Source organism: Gracilinanus agilis, chromosome 4, assembly GCF_016433145.1.
Source record: "Gracilinanus agilis isolate LMUSP501 chromosome 4, AgileGrace, whole genome shotgun sequence".
NCBI lineage: Eukaryota > Metazoa > Chordata > Mammalia > Didelphimorphia > Didelphidae > Gracilinanus > Gracilinanus agilis.
The window spans coordinates 204,230,204-204,255,273 of NC_058133.1; the positions used below are offsets into that span (position 1 = coordinate 204,230,204).

At 37.6% G+C, this 25,070-nt stretch overlaps 1 protein-coding gene across 1 annotated transcript; it reads left to right on the plus strand.

Moving 5' to 3' along the window:
• Positions 1–381: 381 nt before the first annotated feature.
• Positions 382–24,444, plus strand: METTL2A (methyltransferase 2A, methylcytidine). The gene is made up of 9 exons (XM_044673447.1): positions 382–491; positions 763–854; positions 3,037–3,401; positions 4,227–4,276; positions 6,230–6,290; positions 8,880–9,019; positions 20,222–20,328; positions 20,567–20,632; positions 24,069–24,444. Exons 1-9 carry the CDS (start codon positions 382–384, stop codon positions 24,221–24,223), a joined length of 1,146 nt encoding a protein of 381 aa, XP_044529382.1. The 3' UTR covers positions 24,224–24,444.
• Positions 24,445–25,070: the final 626 nt, after the last annotated feature.

Below are 25,070 nucleotides of genomic sequence, written 5' to 3' on the forward strand. Positions count from 1 at the left end.
TCCTGGGGCTAAAAGTTGTTCGACTTTAGGCCCTAGTATGTATAGATGTGTCTAGATCCAGACTCTAAACTTAGTCTTTCTGGTTAAGAAGCCATCTCTCAATCTACTCTAACGCCACGTCAAAAATCCACCGGGAGAACCCTAAATCTGAGTTGGGTTTTCCCCGATAGGCGGGATCCGAATAAACCGGAAGAAAGCGAAGGGCAGGAGGGAGCCAGCCCCGCCCCTAACGCCCAAACGATACTTCCTCCTTTTCTTCCAATCATGACCCAGATTCTTCGTCTTCCTTTTCCCGCTCTGCCCTCTGCGACGGCGCTCGATCTTCCCACCCCGGATGATTCTTCTCTCTAGGGAGGAGAAAACATTTCCGCTTCCGGTGTCATGGCTGACTCAAGTCCAGAAAATGTTTCCGCTACTACCAGGGATAAGAGAGTACAGTTTGGGAATCGGTTCTTGAATGATCCAGCCCGAGTTTTCCACCATAATGCCTGGTAACAGCTTCTCCAGCTGCCTCCCCAGCATCCAGCCCACTTCCATCCCTACTCCTCCCCTTTTCCAACCTCTAGCCCTGACTTCCCTTTTCCCCAGCTTCGCTATGGAGTAGTCCGTCAGGCTTTCCGGACCGTCCTTCTGTGGCTGATGGTCATATCCCAACATTCCAGGAAGCCTTCATTGTCAGACAGTTCCACAGACCTGCAAGAAGGAGCGGGGAGGGGCCTCCCCTGTGTGTCCTCGAACCATCTGTTTGCTTTTCTCTGACAGGGACAATGTGGAGTGGTCGGAAGAACAGGAGGCAGCAGCGGAGAGGAGGGTGCGAGAGAACAGCGCTCAGCGAGTACCGCCCGAAAAGCAAGGTGCTGGCTGGCCTCTCATTCCCAAGGCCCTAGAGCTAGGACTCCCCGAGCGTCATGAAACTTAGAAGAGTAGGGGCAGGGGCGGGAGAAGATCATACTCTTAGTTTAAGTGTGTCTTTGGTCATGCCAGTTACCCATACAACACTTTAAAATCACGCACACACATTCACCCTTTGGCCATTTAAAATCCCACACATATGCACACCCCTCCCTTGGCCAGTTTAAATCCGGTACTCTTCTGGGCCTAATTAAAGTGCTGCATCCCTAGACCCAGCTTTCCCTGAACCAGTCTCTCCTCTGCTTCCTTCTTCCTTTGAATTCTCAAAATCATATTCCTATTATGCATTCTTTTTTGGTCTTTACATTGTTGTCATCCCCACACTTCCTCTTAAAGCAGTTTACACTTTAGGAATTGTATCTCTTTTTTAGAGAAACCTAGTTTTGAGCTTAAAGGCACCTAGAGGACATAGAATCTTACACCCCTCCTCCTCCCATTTTACAGATAAGGAAATAGACATTGAAAAAGGAAATGAATTGCCCTTGTCACACTGTCGATAAGTATCTGGCAGAATTTGAGTCTAAGGCTTTCTGACTCCAAAACAAGTGTCCTATCCACTGTCAGTGATGTCAGACTCAGATAGAAAAGGGAACCAGTAAATCCCCAAAAGCTGCATATTGACTTAGAAAGTAAGGGCAGCTGGGTAGCTCAGTGGAGTGAGAGTCAGGCCTAGAGACAGAAAGTCCTAGGTTCAAACCGGGCCTCAGCCACTTCCCAGCTGTGTGACCCTGGGCAAGTCACTTGACCCCCATTGCCCACCCTTACCAATCTTCCACCTATGAGACAATACACCAAAGTACAAGGGTTAAAAAAAAAAAAAAAGAAAGTAACCCATTAACATTGTCTTCATTATAGTGTAATTTTATTTATTTTGTTAAGTATTTCTTATATTTTAATCTGTTTTGAGAGTATTTGGGAGTCTTGTATTGCAGAGTTTGGTGTTTCTGGGCTAATTCATGCTTATTCTTATGATAGAGCTCTAGTCCAGGCAAATCATTTGCTTTAGAAAAGAAACTTCTGGCAGGTTGTATTTACTTGTTTTTTGTGTTTGTACTAAAAAAAAAAAAAATTAGCCTTGGTGTCCTAAGGATCACAACTTTAGTTTTTATCCCAATTGAATTTGAGTTAACCTCAGTTAATAAGCATTTGTTAAGGACTGTGCTGAGCACTAAGGATACAAAGAAATCTGCACTTTGTGGAGTTCTCTTTAGCCTTGCTTATAGATACAAATTAATGTGATTTGACCTACTTAGTAATTTGAACAATCTACTTTGAAAATATGTTTTCTGTATGTACCTACCTGGATTTTGAAGTGGGGGAATCTCCAACAGGCCTTTATTTATTAAGCCTTTAAGTTCCAGCCAGTTAAGGGAAAAGGGTATTTTTTTTTTAACTTGAGTACCAGTCTGAAGAGATTTAAAATCGAAATATCCTTAGAAAATAGGATCAAGAACATTTCTTCCCTATCCCCTTTCCCCAATGAACAATAACAAAGGAAAAATCCTCATAACAAATATGGATAATCAAGTGGCCTTGTCCAAAAATATTTGTCCTATGTGCTTAATTTTTAGTCATGGTTTGTGTGCATTGATCAGAGTCCTTGAAGTCTTTTAAATTTGTTGGATAATAGAATGTTGTTTTGGAGCTGGCATTTAATGGCAACCCCCAGAAGGAAGTTGAATGTAAGTGCTTTTCCCTGGAAAAGTTCTGTCAGATGGGTTAAGAGAATTCTACTTCAAAGATGGAAATGAAACGAAGTAAAGAAAAAAAGAGTAGAATAGAGAAAAAACATATCAGTACAATATCCTTTGGCTAATATATTTAGTAATTGGATAGAAAACCAAATCTTAAGGCCAGACACCTGAAGAAAAAGTACCTTCTCTATAGCTTTCACTGTCTCTTAATTCTTGCTTGTCCTTTGATTCAGTAACTTTTTAAAATTTCACAATAGCATTTTTCTTTTTAGCCAAAGTTTAACTGTTTTTTTTAAAAAGCTGAAGTAATTTGGGGATCTAATCATTGAAACAATGTTGGGGAGACTTTTTTTATGTCCATAAGTAAATTAATTAAATTAGATATAAAATGTTTGGAAGATAGATTTAATTGCCTTTATCTCTTTTATAGTTGACTATGAGGTTAATGCACACAAATACTGGAATAACTTCTACAAAATCCATGAAAATGGTTTTTTCAAAGATAGACACTGGCTTTTTACTGAATTTCCTGAACTGACTCCTAGCCAGAACAAAAGCAACCTAAAGAATTTGCTGTTAAAAGACAGTGGCCATGAAATAATTGAACACAGAAACTCTGGCAATGGACTTGGATTAATAGTATCTAATACTCAAGAGCAGCACAAGACTTCTTCATATAGCCTTGATGATAAAGAGCAGAAGCACCCCACAGATGAGACAATTCAGAATACTTGTCATCTGGATATAAACACTGATGGTTTTCCTGGGTCCTCATCTACCTACCGAATTCTAGAGGTAACTCATGCATCAGGTTTAAAATTTTTAATAATGAAAGTTTTATTGTGCTTGGTATACTACAGATAATAGCAGACTGACTACTCTAGATTGATCCTCATATCACTCTCTAGATAGGACCAGACTGAAATTTTAGAGTAATTCCACTCTGGCATAAACTACTGACAAATATATAGAAATATATTTTGTTTTCCAAACTTTTTAGTGTGATTTCTTTTCTTCTTTTTTTTTTATCTTAGTGGAATTTTAATCTATTAAAACTTTAATAGCTTAATTTTAAAACTATTCCCCAAGCATGGGTGAAATTTCTTCAGTCTAAAATTGAACAGTGACTGAAGTGTGGTTCTAGGATTAAGAAGGAGTCTATGTAGTATAAGAACTTCCATTACCTAACAGTTCACAGGACAGTCCAGAAATACTTGTCAAAAAATTTTCAATTTAATTTTTTAGGCTTTTTCTCTGTCAGACTATATTTCTGATTATGTAATGAAAGTTATTAGAAAAATAGTGTTTTAGAACCAATTTTGTATAGCACAAAACTCTTATTGGTTCCATAAAGTGAAAGAACTTCACTCTATTCTGTACAAGCTCCATTTGCTTAGAGAGTGCATACTGTTGTACTTTAGGTCTGCTTTTCCATGCCTAAAGTAAGGTCAAATTGTAGTTTAGTAATCACCTTTTAGAAATGGTAATTAAATCTGCTAGAAGTCAAAGGGTGGGATGAGAAAAAAAAGAAAGCAACTTTTTATAAGCACTTTGTAACTGTATTGGGTAAATCAAGCAAATAACTGGAAACTTTTTTATGAATAACACTTCTTTCTGCAGGTTGGCTGTGGTGTGGGAAACACGGTCTTTCCGATTTTACATACTAACAAGTAAGTTAAAATGTGACAACAAAGAGCTAGGAACTGAGTATATTTTTAATACTCTCGTGTAGTTTTAGCCAATCTAGAAATTAAAGTATTATTTTAATATCTAATGCCTCTAGAGCAGAGGTTCTAAACCTTTTTTTGTGTCATAGGTCCATTTTGGCTGTCTAGTGGAGCCAATGGACCCCTTCTCAGAAATACATTTTTAAATATGTAAAATAAGATAGGTAGGCTTATAGTAGTCAAATCATTTTTTACAAACCCTTTCCCCAAATCAAGACCTTCCAGAGGAGTTCTTATCCTAGACAGCTAACTTAATGATCCTGTCCCTTAAGTGGAGGTGATAAAGATTCTTTCCTATTTTACCCCTTCCCTATTTGCCATAAGGAGTGAGCCTTCTTTCCTCCAGTTTTTTATTTTCTGTCCTGTCAGGTCTCACATATTATCTGTGCTCCAGTTCCTAGAAATAATTCTCTCTTCTCTATAATAACAGACATGACTGGAACATATTCTACTAGCATTCTGATGTTTTTTGTTTGTTGAGTTGTTTTTTAAATTACATTCACTATGTGTTTAATAAAAAGGGACTAGCTGAACAAAGAAAATTATAGACATCCACTACCCTCCAAGACATCAAGTCAAGATCAGATTGATAAACTGAATTATTGCCATATAGCTAGGATAGAAGTTTTTACAGGAAAAAAAACAAGCATTTGGGCATGAGTACGAAATATATAGCCATATTAAGAATTTACTAGATGTAACCAAATATAAGAGAGCAAGGAATCATAATTTAATTATGATTTGTAATATTTTAAGTATATATAGACCCCAGAACATTTAAGTTCTCATGCCTTTGGAGCATGAGGAGTTTGAACAGTTAGCATTTTATAAATTTAAGTAAATGGATTTTTTGTAATTGTTCATTGAGTTGCAACTGTTGTGAAGTGATAAAAAGATTGCTTTAGAATAGCTAGTAAGTTATAGGTATGTAATATTTTGAACAAACATCCTAAAGAGAATTGCTCTGATAGTGTGTCTACCATATAAGTTAACATGGCCCTTCAAGACCCAAGGCCTCAGCTCTCACTTTCTGTTGCATCAAATGCTGCATTGGGTTAGACAATCAGATTAAAATGCTAAAGGAGTTTAGCTTGGGAATTCCAAATTTCCACTAAATTTAAAGTGTTTTCCCTTACCCTCTTATTTAGCCTATACCTCACCAAATACCCTAAAATAAAACAAGAATTTTAATCAGAATAGAACATAATAGCATTGATAGTGAGTAGTTTATATACTATCAGATATATTGATTCTTAAAATTCTAGAAAGGGAAAAAGGATAAGTGAAAATTTTAGCCAGTTTTTCTACTTTATGTTACTCTTCTATCTCTGACTAATGATTGTTTGTTGCTGTGATGGAAAACTTGGGGCATCTGTGCCACAGACAGCATGCAGAGCTCTCTCTGTGGGCACTCACACCATTGCCCATTAGAGTTTGTTACTAGAAAAGCAGAGGGACTTGGGCTGAGCTGCTCCCTTCCCTTTCTCCACTGTGCCTGAGGACATTTTTTTCACTTCAACTGTTTCTCTGCTCAGTAGCCCAGTGGGAGAGTTTCCTCCCTCCCCTGTGGGGTAAGGGAGCAGCTTACATGCAGCAGAGCTGGAGGGGAGCAGAATGCTTGGACCACTCTCCTCCCCCTCTCCATGCTTGCCCAAGGGCATTCTTCACTTCACCACCCCTCTGCCCACCAGCCTAATGGGAGCATTTCCTCCCTTTTGGGGTAAGGTGACTGGGGAGGGCAGGTGGTACAAAGCATGCAGTCTTGGGTGGGCAGGAGTGGGGGATGGCACTCTGTCTCTAAAAGGTTCACCATCACTGTGTTGGCTAGAAATATGTCTAACATTCTAGCAATTGAGAGTAAAAACATGTCACTTCTATTTCTTGTGCTTATTTTAGTGACCCTGGACTCTTTGTATATTGTTGTGACTTTTCTGCTACAGCTATAGATCTTGTCCAGGTAAGTAGGATATGTCAGCAATTTTTACCTGCTCTTAGGGAACAGATAAATCTGTTAAATACTTTGCTATGTTCTCTTTATATTAAGGCTTAAAAATAAAAAGGGTTTTATTGTTCTTTCTAAAATAAATATCTGCTTAACTCCTTTCATAGTAGTTTAGAACCCTCATTTGCTAAAGACCAGAATGTTTTGCCATAAAAAGAACATGACTATCTCTGCTATTAACCAACTCACTGTGTAACTTGGATCATTGAATGAATAAACATTTAGTAAGCACTTACTTTGTGCCAGCCTATCTGAGTTTTAGTTTCCTTCACTCAGAAAGGTAGGGTTTGGACCAAATGCTCTCTATATATCTGTCTCTAAAATTTGGTGATTTGGGTTTATTTAACCTAATAAAATTTTATTAGGAGTACCTATTATATTCAATACTCATGAGAGAGATACAAAAATAAATAAGTATAGTCCCTGTCTTCAAGAGTCTATAGTTGAGGCAGGTAGTTAGCACAAGGGATAGAACACCAGGCCTAGAATAAGGAGGACCACCTGGGTTCAGGTCTGGCCTCAGACACTTCCTAACTTGGTGACCCTGGGCAAGTCTCTTAACCCCAGTTGTTTAGCCCTTGCCACTCTTCTGTCTTAGAATTGATACTAGGATAGAAGGTGAGGGCTTAAAAAAAAAAAAAAGTTTACAGGTGAATAATACAGTCTAGTAATAAAAGGTGCCTTAACTTTCTTTGACAGTTAAATAACTATATTTGCTATATAGAAGATGATTTTCTTAGTGAATATTATGGTAGAAACATTTAAAAGACTAAGAACAAGTCAACCTTTTTTAACCTTGAATGTTTTCATGTGTATTCTTAGTATCCTAAGAAATATGTGTCCTGTTTTGCCAGGAGTTATCAAACCCACCATGTCTGACATGGTCGCAGGTGGGAATCCTAGGGAGGATGGAAATACCTACTCAGATTCCCCTGTGTGACCACTCTCTTACTAATACACTCTATTATTGTAATTATAATGATCAATAACACTACTCAGTCCCAGGGAGATACAGAAGAATAGCTGAAGGCTGCCTACAGCCTCTATAGACTCCCAGGAAAATCCCACTCTTACATGTAATGATACAGAAATTCCCCTAAAAGTTACTTCATAACAACCCAGTAGATAGTGAGTTAATGCTAAAGATTCTAAAACCCCAACAAAACTGTTCTTGGATTTTTCACTTCCATGTACAGGAGCTGGCTTAATAACAGGCCAGGACTGTTTCCAAGCTCCCTCTGATCCCTGAACCAGAATGCTAAAATAGGGAGGACAATGGATGAAAAGTTACTTTCCAAGTTAAGGCTGACACGTTCTATTACACTGGACTGTTTTATTAACCCCATGGCCTAGAGAACATGTTAAACTTACCTTTGAAAAATATTGAAAAATGAAAGGCTGTTATTGGAATAATATTTGGACTGGGTTATGATAATTGTATTTTTGAAGTCTGATTAATTGTGTAATTGGTTAGTGTAATGAATAACTATTGATTAATTGTGTAATGAATTAGAATAAAGAGAATAACCATTCTTAGCTTAATTAATAAAATGTAAAGAACCATTATTCTTAGCTGAAACACATGTCCTGTACCTCACAGATGGGTGGAAGAATAATTTCTGACCCAATTACCAGCTGTCTTTGTGATGAGAACATTTCCTGCAAAGCTTTGCATCTCTTGTTTAATCAAAGAAAATAGAATAATTATGGAACATTGAACAATTTTGTAATTTAGTAAAAGTTAATGTATGACTTATTCATTATCTCCAAGAAAAGATGTATGTCGAAAATGAAATTCCATGCCAACCTTATGTATAATCTTTGAAGCATATAAAAATAAAGACAGCCCCAGCCCGATCAGAGTAGTCTCTGTGATGCCTGGCTGAAACTCTGACTGTCTCTCAATTCATTTGGTTGATGCTGTCATCCTCCAACAGACCCCTAGACCTGTGTGTGTTGGACCCTCGCACTGTTTCTTTTATTGAGTAATCATCTTTTTTTTCCAGCTCTCACTTCCTGTTGTGTCAAGTGCAGCATTGGCTTAAATGATCAGATTATGGTGCTAAAGGGATTTAGTTTGGGGATTCCCAATTTTCATTTAATTTCATGTAATTTCAATTAATTTCATACTTAGCCTATACCTTACTAAGTTCCATAAGTTGCAAACAAAACACTTCTTCTAAGCCTTAGAGAGAGACAGCATGGCCCAGTAGAGGGCCAGCCTTCAAACTAGAAAGACTTAATTAAGTTCAAGTCTCTCCTCCCAAGTGTATTTGTTCTGTGACCCTCAGCAAATCACTTAACTGTGTTCTAGACCACACTCTTAATACTGTAATTTGCAGAGAAAATGCTGGTCTGCCTTAGTTGGTAGTCTACTCGCCTAGGAGTTACCTTTACCAATGAAACCATAGATCTACTCCCTATCCACATAAGCATTAAAACAGTCTTTCAGCAGATTATTGTTGCATTTCCTACAAGATATATTTCTTGAGATTATTATTAACATTTCCAACTTTTTTGTCCCTTTTGAAAATGTTGCTACAGACAAATTCAGAGTATGATCCTTCTCGATGTTATGCCTTCGTTCATGATCTGTGTGATGAGGAAAAGAGTTACCCGATGCCCAGAGAGAGTCTTGATATCATTATTCTCATCTTTGTCCTTTCATCAATTGTCCCAGACAAGTAAGTCTTAGATCTTTCTGAAATAATAAATTTTTTGGTGGGTCACAAAGAAAAAATGCTCAGTGATCATGTCATTTGTAGAAAACTTAGCATATTTGAGCCTCTCGATTGAAAATAAATCACATGTTATCTGTAGAGGCAACGAGCATTTCTTAGCAATTGTCCTTTGTCTCTTCTAGCTGCCCCTGGAATCGTGGAGGAAGCAGCAAAGCCCCTAAAGTGTGCATTCTTTATAATTCAGTCCTTAAAACTTTGCCTTTTGCTATCATCAATCATATTAAGCATATGAATAAAGCAATTTGTAGGGCTATCTAAATAGGATCCATTATCATCGTATACCTTTAGAAATAGTGTGTGGCATAGTGAATAGAAAACTAGCCTTAGAGTCAGGAAGATCCAGGATCATGTCTGTCTTCTCAGTGCAAGCTGACCATGTGATACTCAGACTTGGCAAGGTGCTTAACCTATCAGTGACCCAAATAACTCTCTTGAAACTTCAAATTGCAGAGTTGTTACCAGTGGAGAAAGTGGAGAAACGGAGTTACCTACATCAGTTAGATATCATTTCATTAAACTCTCAAAATGGCTTAATCACAGTTACCCTATTCAGTCATCTACAGAAATGAGATATTGATGACCAGTGTCTTTTCCATAACAGCCCTTCATATAGATTTGTTTCTTCCCCTCGCTCCCACTCCTTAACATTCACTTGTTCATTCTCTTTCACACATACACATATCCTCCCTTTTCAAAAGAAGCTTCTTTGGTATGAGTCAACTTGATCAATTCCTTTGGCAAGTATGTGGTCAGAGGCACCCTAATTAGCAGAAGATTCCTCTGAATCTCCGCTGCCAGCAAAGTAAAAAGGTGGGACTAATGCTAGAGTGGATTCTATGTATACCCTCAAGTCCTTTTCATAATTCCTCTAACCCCTCTACCTCTGACCTACCTTCTGAATACATAACATTTTCCCTTTCCCCCAAAATGGTTTCATTCTACTATAGTAACCTAATTCTCTTGATTATTAGTTAATAGAAGACAGAGTAGGATGAGTAGTTAGAGGGGAAGTTTTCAGGAATAAAATAGGATAAATGGGAAGGCATCAACCTTTCTTCATAATTTTTCCCTAGGGCTAAACTTGGCCATCAATCAAATTCATCTTCAGCAATTGAGTGGATATTAAGTACCTACTGAGTACAAGGTACTGTACTAGATATACTTAATAAGTGCTTTTTTAATTGAGTGGAATTTTTTTAAAGTCTCTTCCCATAAGCAGCCTATGTCTCACTTGGACAGGAGGGTGGGATTGATGATAGTACAGCAAATGAGGAAAATCCAAGAGATTAAGCACTAATAACCTCAGTGATCAAGGAAGGAATTTCCCTAGAGGAAGGTACCTGAGCTAAATCTTGAGGAAGATAAGTATCCTAAAAGGTAAAAATGAGGAGAAGGTTCAGCCCATTATATAAGACAGCTTGGAAGACACAGAGGTAGAAAGAAGTGTTTAGTTCAGGGAACATCAACTAAAAGTCCAGTTTGGTTCAGAACATAAGGTTTGTAAGAGGATTCATATAACATAAAGCTAAAAAGGCAGGTGAGAGCCATTGGAGGGTCCTAAAAGCCAGAATGAGTTTGAATCCTATTGGCACTGGAGGGCCATTTCATATTTCTGAGCAGGGAAATAGCATGGTCAGACCTCTACATTAGGAAGATTATTTTGTTGGCTATTGGTTTAGAAAAGAAGGGAAAATTTAGAAATAGGGCATTTAGGAGGGCATGATAGTATTCTAGGTAAGAGATAACATGGTTTTGAACTTGAATGATTACTGTTTTGAACAGACAGTAGGGGTTGGGTATGAGATAAGGTAGAGTCAGAATGACCAATTGAATACAACAGTCAAGGAAAAAAGAAGAGACAAAATGGCAAGTTTGCAAATTTAGAAGACTAGGAAAATGGTAGAATCCTTAACAGAAATGGGAATGAGGAACACATTTAGGAGGAAAATAAATTCCATTTTAAACATAGTGGGTAGAATACTGCCAAAGTATACAGTAGAACTAGATATGTAAATTTAGGAATCATTGATAGAAAGATGGCAACTGAACCCTTGGGAACAATTGAAGGAAGAAAGAATGGGGGAGGGAACCAGGGACAGAGTAGAAGATCAAATGAATGATTTTCCCAGAGAGGATACTAAGAAGGAACAGTCAGGTAGAAGGACCCTAGAGAGCAGTGTTCATATAAGCCAGGAGAGGAAAAAATATCCCTGAAGAGAGTGGTCAGCAGTCTGAAGAATTATAAATGTTAAGTCAGATAAGGACTACAAAAAACCCATCAGATGTAGCATTGGAGAAGTTGTTGGTAACTTGGAAGAAAGAGATTTCATTAGTGTGGTTGGGTCAGAAGCCAGATCGAAGAGAGTTGGGAAGTTAAGCTGAGGAAGTGAAAAAAGGAAGTGTAAGTATTTCTTTCTAGGATTTTGGAAGTGACAGGAGGTGATAATTTGGATGAGAGCCAGAGTGGATGACAAGGTCAAGTTTTTAAAATTTGATACAGATTCAAGCATTTTTTAGGCAGTAGGAAAAGAGCCAATAGAGAGGGAAAGGCTTAAAGATAAGAATGATTGGTAGAGTAAGCTCCTAAAGAAGGTAGTATTGAGGGCACATGTTTAGAGGCTGGCATTCAGAAGGAGGGGTACCATCTTTCCCTCCACAATAAATATAAAGGGGTATGAGATAGGCCAAGAGAGATATTGAGATATGAGAAAGTGAGGAACCTCACAGTGGATGGTCTCCATTTTCTTGGTCAAATAGGAAACAAAACATCTGCTAAGAGGGACAGGTAAGGTGGCCCGGTGAATAGAGCCAGACCTAGAGAGATCTTGGGTTCAAATCTAACCTCAGATACTTCCTAGCTGTGTGACCCTGGGCAAGTCATTTAACTGCAGTTGCCTAGCTCTTACCACTTCTCTACCTTGGACTAGATACCTATCATGGATTCTAAGACAGAAGGTAAAAGTTTTGTTTATTTTTAATCTGCAAAGAACAGAGAAAAGAATGGCTGAAACAGCTTTTTAGGGGATCTATCTACACATTCTTTTTTTTCTTTTTTTTTTTTTTAAACCCTTAACTTCTGTGTATTGGCTCTTTGTGGAAGAGTGGTAAGGGTGGGCAGGGGGTCAAGTGACTTGCCCAGGGTCACACAGCTGGGAAGTGTCTGAGGCTAGAGTCAAACCTAGGATCTCCTGTCTCTAGGCCTGACTCTCAATCCACTGAGCTACCCAGCTGCCCCCTGTCTACACATTCTTAAGATAAATGCCATGAATCAGACCCTTGCAATATTAACCTCCTTAATTCTCAGTCCCATTTTGTAAAGATGGTGGATTTAATCTCTGGCAATTTATTAGATATAAAGATTGAATAAGAAAGAAGAGACAAGGATAATTCTAAGTTTGCAAATTTAGAAGGCTGTGGGAATAGTAGTGCCCTCAACAAAAATGGGAAAGTTTAGAGAAGGAACAATTTTAGGGAAAAGTTCAAATTTATTTTGGACATTGTGAGTAAGGTACTGGCAGAACATCCAGGTAGAGCTAGTTATATAAATTTGAAAGTCATCTCTGTCCGTGAGAACAAATGAAGGGAGAAAAACTAACTTGACTACCTTTTTTATATTAGAAAATAAGTCAGTTTTTCATATGCCTTTTTTCATAGGCTATATGGCTCCCTTACTACCCACTAACTTTTAATTCAGCAATTTTTGAGTAGTGGCTTTTCAGACTAAATTTGTGGAGTAGATTACTATAGGTTATATAGTAAGTCATGTGGCATTTTTGACTAATGGCACTTGTGAACATAATCACTTGGAAAACATGATATTGCAAAGATGGCAAGGTACTTAAAGTGCCATAAATAAAATCTCTGCTTCTGGAGTTCAGCTACTTGTTTAGGATATTTTCAGGGCTCAGGCAGACCTAGTCAGAGACAGAGGAAAATAATATAAAATTATCTCCTAATGATATACCTTTGAGCTCAATATTTTGTTGGACATATGGTTAAGAAATTTCTTAAGTTTTTGGTCTGGCATTGTGATTTTGTCAGTGTTGGAGGTGAGTGTGGAAACCACAATTGCAGATCAGCAACTTCTCTGTATCTTACATAAGGTTTTTGAGGATTGCCCTGGGGTGGTGACATGCCCATAATTAGTATGTTATAGAGAACTTGAACAGAGCTCGTTATGTTTTTCCTCCTAAAGCTTCCATCTTCCTAACATCCCCATTTCCATCTGGGATGCCCTTAGTCATCCAGATTCAAAATCATGTCATCCTCAACTCTCTGGTCTCTTCCACCTCCCGTATCCATTCAGTTGTCTTGTTTATTTTACCTCATAATATCTCGTTTCTTTTCCCTCTTATCTATTCATTTGTCCAGCAACATTATTTCTTATCCACTGAATACTAAAATAACCAACAAGCATGTAAGACCTAACTTGTCAAAACTTCCCTATTTCTGTTGAGGTCACTACTATTCCCACAGCCTTCTAAATTTGCAAACTTGGATGTCTCTTCTTTCTTCCTCAGCCTTATATCTATTCACTTGTCAGAGGGATTAAATCTACCATCAGTTTCCATGCCTCCAATGTCCCTCCTGTTCATATATTCTAAAGCACTGGTTTGACCATATCATTTCCTTGCTTAATTGCATGTAGTATGTTTGTCCAAAACAGAATGCAAATTGTTTGAGGTCAGAAGCTGTTTTGACTTTTGTCTTTGAATGCCTAACACCTATTGTAGGTACCTGGTGCATACACTTGTATAACATTCAAGGTTTTTTAATTGAATTTTCTTCCCAAGAGGTCAGCTCTCAACTATGCCATCTACGTCTCTGTATCTTAATATGCTTTAAAATATTACAAGGAGGGGGCAGCTGAGCGGCTCAATAGATAGACAGCCAGGCCTAGAGATGGGAGGGCCTGGGTTCAAATCTGGCCTCAGACACTTCCTAGCTGTGTGACCCTGGACAAGTCACTTAACCCCCATTGCCTAGCCCAGGGATTCCCAAAGTGGGCGCCACTGCCCCCTGGTGAGTGCTGCAGCGCTCCACAGGTGCATTTGGGGGCGGTGATAATATGTGATAATAAGTAATATTTTTTCTGGAAAGGAGGCGGTAGGCCACAAAAGTTTGGAAACCACTGGCCTAGCCCTTAGCATTCTTCTTCTTTAGAGCCAATACATAGTATTGACTCCAAGATGGAAGGCAAGGGTTTAAAAAAAAATATTACAAAGAATTGGCCTGTTGAGGATCTTTGTAATTTTAATTTAATTATATTTTTTCTCCTTAAATGTAATTAAAAAATAAAAACCTATTTGTAAAAAAGAAGTTTATAGTGTTTTTTTTACCTACATAGACTTTTAAAAAAATAAATAAATCAAGCAGCTAACCATTGTTAAAGATAGAATATCAAACTTGGAGTCAGGAAGATCTGAGTTGAAATGCCTCATACATTTACTAGCTTGTGATCCAGAGTAAATTGTTTAACTTCTCAGCCTCAATTTGCTCATCTGTAAAAATGGAGATAATATTAGTACCTACCTCATAATGGTTATTTTTAGGGTCAAATGAAATACAGGTATTCCTTCCACATTCACAGGGGTTAAGGACACAACATGCCTGCAGTCTGGAAAGTCCATATAAAATTTTTTGGCCTTTGTATCAGAAAAGAAGTCTGAATTTTTTTCTTTTTCTCTTATGGGAAGTTTATAGAACTGTATTACAAAATTTGGGTTAAGTATTTGTGCATAGTCTATATATTCTGAGTTGCTGAACTTTTTCTGTAGTCCACTGGCCTTTGTGTGTCAACTGTGGCTTCCACAAAACTCCAAAAAAATTCCAATTTAATTTCTTATACTAACCTGCAATATATTGAAACTGATGAGGAAAGTTGCAAACTGTAATATGTAAAGTAGATTTGCAAATCTTTAAAAGTGCAATATTTAAGTGTTAGCTATTATTATCATAAATCCCTCAACTCGGAGCCCTAGATTTTTATGCTAAAAATACTACAATAAAATTTCTAAGTTGTCTTGTTTGTCTATGAAACTAAAAGTCACATTATTTTAAAATTCTAATAGAGTAGTTAGATGGAGAACTATACTCAAGTTATTGGTTATTTTAAAGCAAACTATAGATTGCTTTATGGGTTGTGCCTTCTGTTATGCTGTCTACCTGTATGTCTCCAATCACAGATATTATTTGCTGAAAAAATGGTCAGTATATTTTGGTTGTATCAGTTTGACTTCTAGGTTCAAGCTTTTAATATACTGTCCAAAAAGAGAATTCCCAGATTTCTTTTAAATCATGTTCTTTGATTATGTACACAAAATACATTCACGTCTGTTATTTAAGGCTTATCCAGGCCTTTTTTTTTTAAAAATCTGGTCCGTTCTCCTGGTTAATAAGAATTGCCCCCAAAGGGCAATCCAAGTAATATAGGTAAAACTAAATACTTGCCAGTTCAGGTTTAGATAACTGATTATTATAGTCATGTTTTTTTTTGAACACTTATGGATTATTTGGAATAATGAAATGGAATCCTTTCTAGCTTGTGTTTTTAGTCTCAAGTTCACCTTTAGGCCAGATGCTATGCTATGCACTGCAGATTAAAAATAAAAAAAAAAAGAAACAGTGCATGAGCTTAAGAAGTTTATAGTCAGTCAGAGGAGATAACACGTATATCTACATAAGTACAGACAACATAAATATAGGGCAGTGAAATATAAGGTAGTTAGGGGTGGGGCACTAGGGTCTCAGGGGATTGGAAAAGTAATTGTATAGAAGTTAATACTTGAGCTGAGTCTTGAAACTAGTGAGGGATTCCATGAGGTAGATTCAAGGAGAAAGTTTATTCCAGGCATAAGAGGTATGAAAAGAGATAAGAAAAAGAGCTGTGAGAAAGATAGAATAATGAAGCTGGAAAGATAATTTTGAGCCAGATTGCAAAGGCTCTTAAAAGCCAAATGGAAGAACTAGAATTAATAATTACTGCCTTTTATTTGGTAGGGAAGCCATGTGGTGAGATCTGCAGAAGATGGACTGGATGCCAATTAGACCCTTGCCATAGTCCACTAGAGATAGTGACCTGAACTAAGGTATAACTATATGAGTAGGGAGAGGATAATGACATAATAAAGATGGAAGAAAAAAAAAACCTCAGGATTCGGTAATTCTTTGGTTTTATGGTTCAGTGAACAAAAATATTCTAGAGTAACATAACTAGAAGAATGAAAGAATGATGGTGACTTCAAAAGAAAATAGGAGATGTAGAAAAGGGGTGAGTTTGAGGAGAAAGAAATATTAAGCATCTCAAGTTTAAGATGTCTCTGGAGCATCCAGTTTGAAATGTACAGTAATCTATTGATGTGAGACTGAAACTCACTGAAGTTGGATATATAAATTTTTGAATCATCTGCATGGCGATGACAATTTAAATTATAGTAATTAATGAGATCACCAAGACAGTGTAGAGAAATGGCAGCTTCGAGGTATACCCACTTTTAGGGAGAATGATATGGATCATGAGGCAAGCAGAGTAGACTGAGGTATGGTCTATACAGGTAAAAGGAAAACCATTTGAGAATAGAGTATCCAACATGATAGCAAAGTCTCAGAGATCAAAAAGGATGAGACCTGAGAAAAGGCAACCAGATTTAGCGATTTAAAGGTCATTGTTAACTTTGGAGAGAATTATGTCATTCAATCCAGAAGCCATATTGCAAAAAGGCTAAGAAATGAAGAGAGGAAGTAGAGGCAACAAATGTGGAAAGCTTTTTCAAGAAGTTTGGCTGAAAGGGGGAGAGGAGTTTTAGGATGAAAGCTTGTAGGATGGTATAGTGATGATCTTTTTTTAAGAATGGAGAGGACTTGACCGTGTTTGAAGACAGCAGGTACAAAACCAGTAAAGATTGAAAAGACAATATACTAAAGAAGATGGGATGAAGTAGGATCAAAAGTATGTGTAAAGAGAAGAGCCATTTCATCGTGGACTGGAAGAAAAGAGGAGCAGGAGTAATGGCCTGAGAAACCTCTGAAAGATGGAGGATGAAGTATATAGGCTTGGGAGAAGGTATAGGAAGATAAGGGATGATAGGAATTTATGCTCAGGTGAAGAATTTTGGCAAGTTCTGATCACCATAGTACAGTATCCAGGAGGTGATACCAAAGTTGTGAACTTAGGTCACTGGAAGGATGATCATGTCTTCACTAATAATAGGAAAGATGAAAAGGAGAATGGATTGGAGGAGGAAGAAATGATTTCAGTGTTGGACATTTTGAATTTGGGATGCATATATCTAGTTCTCCACAACCAATAGATATTTGCTGACATGGGACTATAGCTCTGGAAAGAAATGTAGAAATGGTTCAATGGATCTAAAAATTATCTTCATAGAGATGATAATTAAATCTATGGAGCTGAAGAGATTACCAGATAAGAAAGTATAGAGGGAAAAGAGAAGAGAGGACCTTAAGGACACCCACAGTTGGCTTTGCATGAAAGAAGAACCAGCAGAGAAATTGACAGAAGGAAAATCAGGAGAGAACGGTGCCATAGAAACCTAGAGAGGAGGGGATCAATAATGTTAAGTATGCAAATAGGCCAAGAAGGATGAGAACTGAGAAAAGCTGTTCAGATCTGGCAAATAAGAGATTACCGATAACTTTGAAGATGTTGGGTATAGTTGAATTTGATCTTGGCCAGATTGCAGAGGGAAGTGAAGACACCACATTGACTCTAGGTGCCTTTTTCAAGGACTTTTCCTTAGAAGAGGAAAAGAGATACAGGACAATAGCTAGCAGGATCTAGTAAGGATTTTTTTTTTTTTTTAAGAAAAAAAAAATATGGACATGTTTATATGCATCAGAGAAAGAGCCAGTACTTGTTGTTGATTATGGGATGTACAATCTAATGGTGAAGATGAAACATGATGGGGTTAAGTGAACATGTTGAGGGGATGTCCTTGGCTAGGAGAAGGAAGTCCTGGGTTCAAATGTGGCCTCAGATACTTCCCAGCTGTATGAACCTGGGCAAGTCACTTAACTCCCTTTGCCTAACCCTTACTACCTCTCTGCCTTGGAACCAATACACAATATTGATTCTAAGACTGAAGGTAAAGTTTTTTTAAAAAAGACTAAAGGAAGAGATGATGAGGGACAATATTAAGGGAAATGTGAAAGAGAGAACAGGGATCTCTCAGTGAATAGCATCAGTTTCTTTTGGTGAAAGATGTGAGCTCCTCAGCAGAAGGTACATAGGAGAGAGTAAGTGCTGCTTAAAAACAGGTGCCGTGTTTCCTCCGAGTCTTGTCCAGGCTAAATATCACCAGTTCCTTCATCCAGTCTTTCTATGGCATCAATTCAGGACCTTTCAATATCCTTCCTAATATGTGACACCCAGAACTGACCACTCTACTCCAGATTCATTATGATCATAACAGTGTAATGGAGGACTTTCACTTCTAAGTGTATATAGTTTCCCCTTGATTGTATCATATTTTGGCTGCTTTCTAAACCCTAATCCTAATCTCATTTACATACCTCCAAACTTTACTGTTGGGGGAATTATTTCTTGTAGATAGTTCATTTCTTTCATTCTTTATGGTTTCTTAAAAATTTTAACCTCAAAGAGTAGCATTTCCTGATCTCTTAGGTACTCTACAATTGAACTTTAGATATTTTAAATTAATTTAATTTCTCTTTATCAAAGCATTAATTTTGGATTGAAGCTTAAACTGATTAGATAGCATTAAATTTTCTCATTTTATCCCTTTGGAAAACTGCAGTAGAACTGTGATGGTGAGCCAATACGCATTTCCACTGGTTTTAACATGTGTCATCAATCAAGACCTATTTCCATATTATTGATAGTTGCACTGGGATGGTCGTTTCAAGTTTTAGAAATCTTTCAAACCAGAAGAGGCCAAGGAATTTGTAGTTAATAATGGTTAAATGTATATCATGGGTCTAAATGTCAAGTATAACAGTAGAAGGTAAGAAGATTGGCATTCTTGGTGGCAAGCCAGAAACTTAGGAAACAAAGAGTTAATCAAGATAAATTATAACATGGAGGCCTCAGAGGTCAAATTAAGAGATCAGTAATCAAGGTTATGTAGTTCAAGACATAAGTAATCATCAACCATTCTGGAAGGCAATTTGGAATTATGCTCCAAGGGCTTTAAAAGAATGCATGCACTTTGAACCAACAATACCACTACTAGGTTGGTACCCCAAAGAGATTTTTTTTAATGGTGAATGGACCTGTTTGTACAAAAATATTTGTAGCTGCTTTTTTTGTGGTGGCAAAAAATTGGAAAATGAGGGAATATCCCTCAACTGGGGAATGGCTAAACAAATTGTGGTATATGACGGTGATGGAATACTATTGTGCTATAAGGAATGATGGACTGCTTGATTTCTGTAAGAACTGGAAAGACCTCCATGAACTGATACAGAGTGACATAAGCAGAACCAGAAGGACATTATACACAGTCACTGAAACATTGTGGGACGATCAAATGTAATAGACTTTGCTACTAATAACGATGCAGTCATCTAGGACAATTCCAAGGGACTTATGAGAAAGAAGGCTGTCCCCTTCTAGAGAAAGAACTGGAAATAGAAATGCAGGAGAAAAGCATAGGCTTTATCACTTGTTTATATATGGATATAAGATTTGGGGTTTGGGACTTAAAAGATTACTCTATTACAAAAATGAATAATATGGAAATAGGTTTTGAGTGATAATACATGTATAACCCAGTGGAATTGTTTGTCAGCTCTGGGAGGGGGGAGGAAAGAGGAAACGGAGAGAACATGAATCATGTAAGCATGGGGAAAAAAAAGATGTAAGTAATCAGAAAAACCAAAGTGAGTGTGATGCTAGGAAAGTATTTAGTTACCCTCTAACATCTTTCATGTTTCCTGGTTCCACAGGTGTGTTTGGGAAGCATTTGCAACCAGAGAATTCTGACTAGATCAGGGACAAAAGCTAAAACCACAGAATGCTTCCTATGCCACTGTTATTAAGGAGTTTTACTATAATTTTTAAAGTGTTGAATGAAGAGAATAGCCCATCATGAGAGAGAACTTAATTTTCTTTATTTCCTTCCTTCTTTCCTTTTCTTCTTCCTCTTCGGGCCTTCATTCTCCCAGGATGCAGAATGCCATTACCCGACTAAGCTATCTTCTGAAACCTGGAGGGATGATTCTCTTGCGAGATTATGGCCGTTATGACTTGGCTCAGCTCCGATTCAAAACAGGTATTTTTGTACACTTAAAAAAGTTATATCTACTGGTTTGTTCTATTCTAGAGTCAGTCTTTGTCTTTGTAGGGCAAAGATAGCAGGGGCTTTGGAATACTCTGTGTAGTCAAAAAAAGAATGATATTCTCTGCCTAGGAAAAATACCTTCTTGCATATTTATTAATAATCAAGTATCTTCATAGAAAAGAGTAACATTTGCTAAATGACCTTTTCAACATATCAATCTTTTCCACAGGTCAGTGTTTGTCTGAAAATTTTTATGTGAGAGGTGATGGTACCAGAGTTTACTTCTTTACACAAGGTATGGCATGTCTTCAACTTTACTCTGTCATACATAAGATTCTTTTAATCTCTTGGTTTACAAAGACCTCATATTCTCTGCAAATATTCCCAAAAAGGACACCTTAACTTTTAGAATTATTTAATGACCCAGAAACTCAAAGCAGAAGAGACCAATATGTATGCTGACAGATCTTTTCTAGTAGAATAACATTCTAGAGCCAAAGTGAAGCATTCTGTGCCACTGTTATTAATAAATGTCATCCTAAGCAGCTTTATGTGCTCCTCCTACCACCATCAATTCATTCTTTTTCCTCAGACTCATCTTTTCTTGTTTTCTACTCAGTCTTCCCTTTCCTACGTAACCCCTTCCTCCTATTTATACACTTCTTCCCTTTTGCTCTCACCATCCCTTTCTCCACACATATACCCTGTATCACCAACAGGTATTAATCAGTCATGCTTTGGGCCCTCAAATTATTGATTTTTCTTAATTTTATTAAGAAATCACTCTAGCTAATACAATGGGGATCACTCGATTCCCATTGTATTAGCTAACATGATGCCCTGTGATCATAGGCATCTATTTTTTTTTAAGTTATTACCTGAGCAATAATGAAGTATCTCTTTTTTCAAGGCTACAATTTTAGGTTTGCATATTTCATGCTCCCCAGAACTTCTCAGCCATCCTTAACCCATAGTTAATGAAGTGGTTGCAGTAATGGAATGAGATGTCAACATTTAACCCTACTACCATTCTAAGAAATTTTTATTTCTACTTCAGCCTTCTGTCTCAAGTCATTCCCTTTCCCCCAAATGTTTTATCAGTGCCCTAGAAAATCAAGATGGAGGAGGACACAAAACAGCAGCTAACTCCCTCCATTGCCTTCTCCTTTTACAAAGTTTGACAGCTCCCTAACCCTAAGCTGAAAGATAATGCACAAGCAGCCTGTCATGGGACATGATATAGTCAGAAACTCAGCAACTATGTCCTCCAAATGGCCAGAAAAAACTTTTCCTCCTTCCACCTGCATCGACTTGCATCAATTTCCTTATCTACGAGATCTCAAGGTCTCTTTCCTGCTTTTAGAAGTATGACTCTTCACAGAGACCCCTTCGTGTACTTTGACCTATCAGACTCCAATGGCCTCATAAATCCTACTCTGCTGTATTTTTCCCTACTTAAAAAAGATATGCTTTTATAGGGACACTCACATAAATATAGTGAAAGCATTCAAAGCCTAGTACTTCCTCAGTAAAATACCTTTAAATTGGAGTTTTACCATGTTTGCCACGGGTCTCTCCTGTCACCACCAGCTAAGGAAACATGGAGAATTTTCTTTAAACTTGAACCTTGGAATTTAACCCTAACCTTCCCATTCCACATGCCAGGTCCTTCATAGCACATTATAACTTTCTTTCAGCCTTTTGGGATATAAATAACTACTTTTGTTGCAGTATTAGACAGTTAAAGTGACGACATTGATTTGTATGCTATAATTGCAGATTCTGCTTGGCACTACATCTCATGAATCATTTGTTTATTGCCACCTTTTATGAAAAAACTTTCTTATTCCCCTGTTAGGATTCTCTTCCTTCTCATTGTTACATTGTATGTACCTACCTGTTTAATTGATTCAACCTCAGGTAGAATGTAAGCTCTTCCTGGGCAGAGATTGTTCTCTCTGTCCTTGTATCTATTACTTAGCACAGTGCAAATAGTAGTCATTTAATAAATCTTTGCTAAATTGAATTGAAATAGGCATATCTGTTTGATTTTTCTGGTTCCAACATGTCTGAAAACTGTCTCTTCGGCCTATTTATCCCTCTTGGTCCCAGGCTTTTGGTTAAGGTAGGCTCCTGGGCTACAGCTCCTATATTCTGCAATGACAGTGTTCTGAATTCCTCACCAATGCATACCCTCAACTTTCAAACAGTTCCACTTCAGCTCCTTCTTCTAGACCTTTTAAAAAAACTTGTTCCTCTTATCTAATTTTTCCTTCTCTCTAACTGTCTTTTCCCCCTTTTGGTTGCTCTGTTTTCTCTACCCACATAAAGATTTACTTTACTATAATCACAGCAGATGCATTTATACAAGATTTGCACATTTTTAGAGTTTACTCATGGTTTTTTGGCTTTTTTTTAACCCTTACCTTCCCTCTCAGAATCAATAATGTGTATTGGTTCTAAGGCAGAAGAGTGGTATGGGCTAGGCAATGGGGGTGAAGTGACTTGCCCAGGGTCACACAACTAGGAAGTGTCTGAGGCCATATTTGAACCCTGGACTTCCCGTCTCAAGGCCTGGCTCTCAATCCACTGAGCCACCCCGCTGCCCTTGTGTTTACTCATAGTTTTACATATTTTCAGAGTTCTAATTTCAGCCAAATAAGGATAAACTTAGTGCAGTAGTCTCCAAAGTGGAGACTATAGTTTAAGATGGGTATATATGGGCAAGATGGGTAGCATCCCACCCTCTTCAGGATAACACATTGTGGAGCTTGTTTTTAAAAAGCCACATCTACCCTTTTCCCAGTTTGGCCTCTTCATGTGTGAGCAGGCATATTGTTCTTCCTGCCTAGCAGCCCCTTGAGGCTGGGTCAACTTAAGTTGGAGGAATGAAGGGAGATAAGGAGAAAGGACATTGTACCCTGACTATGTCTGGCATGCTTCTCTTCCAAACTGCCCTAATAGCATTAAGGACCCACTATCCTTTTAGTCACTCAGGTTCAGAACAAATTCCAACTCTTGACTCTCTCATCCCACATATCCAATCATCATCCAAATATTATCATTTCTGGCTCCACAAAGAACTATCAGTAAAGAGCTAGAATGGACCTTAGAGATCATTGAATCCAGTCTCCTAATATTACAGATGAGGGCTCTGAGACACAAAAAGGGTACATGACTTTTCTAGTCACATAGGTAGCATTTGAAATGAACTAGGAACTAGATCTTCCTGACTTACAGTTCCACCACTCTTGTTTACTACTCTTCTCTCACCTGTCCTATTCTCACTATTCATATAACCATAGCCCTAGTTTAGTCCTCACTACCTATCACCTTATCCTTTGCAGTAACCTCCTAATTGGTTTCTTCGCCTCTAGGTTCTCCCCTCTCTAAGCTATCATCCACCTAGCTGCCAAAGTGACTTTCCTAAAAGGTAGATCTGACCCTGTCGTTCCCCTATTATAGGGGCTCCCTCTTGCCACTGAAGTCAAGCATTATATTGTCTTTCATCCTTTTTTAAGTTAACACTGCAGTATTACATATGTTTAATTTGTAAATAAGCTATAATGGAAGGCACAATCCAAACTTTTGGTGACCACTGACTTAGAATGTTTGTATTTGTGGAAGGAAGAGCAAGTATTTCATCATAAGAGTTTATGTTAATATGAGGTATGATGTACTGAATGTTTTTCTGTTGAACAATTTTGCCAATGTTATCTTTCCTTAACCAGATGAACTAGATACACTGTTTACTACTGCTGGATTGGAAAAAGTTCAGAACATGGTGGATCATCGACTCCAAGTAAACCGAGGGAAACAGCTGACAATGTATCGAGTTTGGATCCAGTGCAAATACCGCAAACCCCTTTCCCCAAACATAAGCTGAGAGGAATTCATCTTGTTAGACAATGGAATGAGTGATACCCTAACAAGTGTTATATTTCTGTACCTTTTTATATGAATAGAGGATCTATGTGATCACAGTGTTTTGTGTCATCTTCACGTGGAATATTTTAAGGAATCTAAAGACCAGAAATTTTCAGTTTGAAAAATTACTTTTTATCCAAAATTCTTATTTGAGCATTCATTTTTTTTTTTTAACCTTACCTGCCGTCTTAGACTCAATACAATGTATTGATTCCAAGAAAGACAAGTGATAAGAACTAGGCATTAGGGGCCAAGTGACTTGCCCACGATCACATAGCTAGGAAGTATCTGAGGCCAAATTTAAACCCAAGACCTCCCATCTCTACATCTGGCTCTCTATCCACTGAGCCACCCAGCTGCCCACTAAGTACTCCTTTCCAAAGTGCTTTAGGATTTTCTTCTTTTACTGCTTTCTTGGCCTGATGTCTTAATGGAAGCCTTGCTGTCACTTTAACATCTGAAAAACATCATCTGTGGGAATCTTTTTTTAAATTTTCTTTTAATTTTTAAATTTTTTAATGATTAATTTAGAATATTTTTTCATGGTTAAATGATTCATGGTCTTTCCCTCTTCTCCTCCCTCCCCAACTCCCAGAGCCAATGAGCAATCCCTCTAGGTTTTATATGTATTATTGTTCAAAACCCATTTCCATATCATTAATATTTGCAATAGAGTGATCATTCAAAGTCAACATCCCCAGTCATATAACCATTAAACCATGTGATCAATCATATTTTCCTTCTGTGTTTCTACTCTGTGGGAATCTTGAAATGTGTAAACTCTAAGGAGTTAATTTGCAACAAAT

Coding starts and splice junctions, on each gene's coding strand:
- METTL2A (XM_044673447.1), top strand. CDS start 382: ATGGCTGACTCAAGTCCAGAAAATGTTTCCGCTACTACCAGGGATAAG. Junction 9,020..20,221: donor TCATCAATTGTCCCAGACAA/GTAAGTCTTAGA, acceptor TCATTCTCCCAG/GATGCAGAATGCCATTACCC. Junction 20,329..20,566: donor TCAGCTCCGATTCAAAACAG/GTATTTTTGTAC, acceptor TCTTTTCCACAG/GTCAGTGTTTGTCTGAAAAT.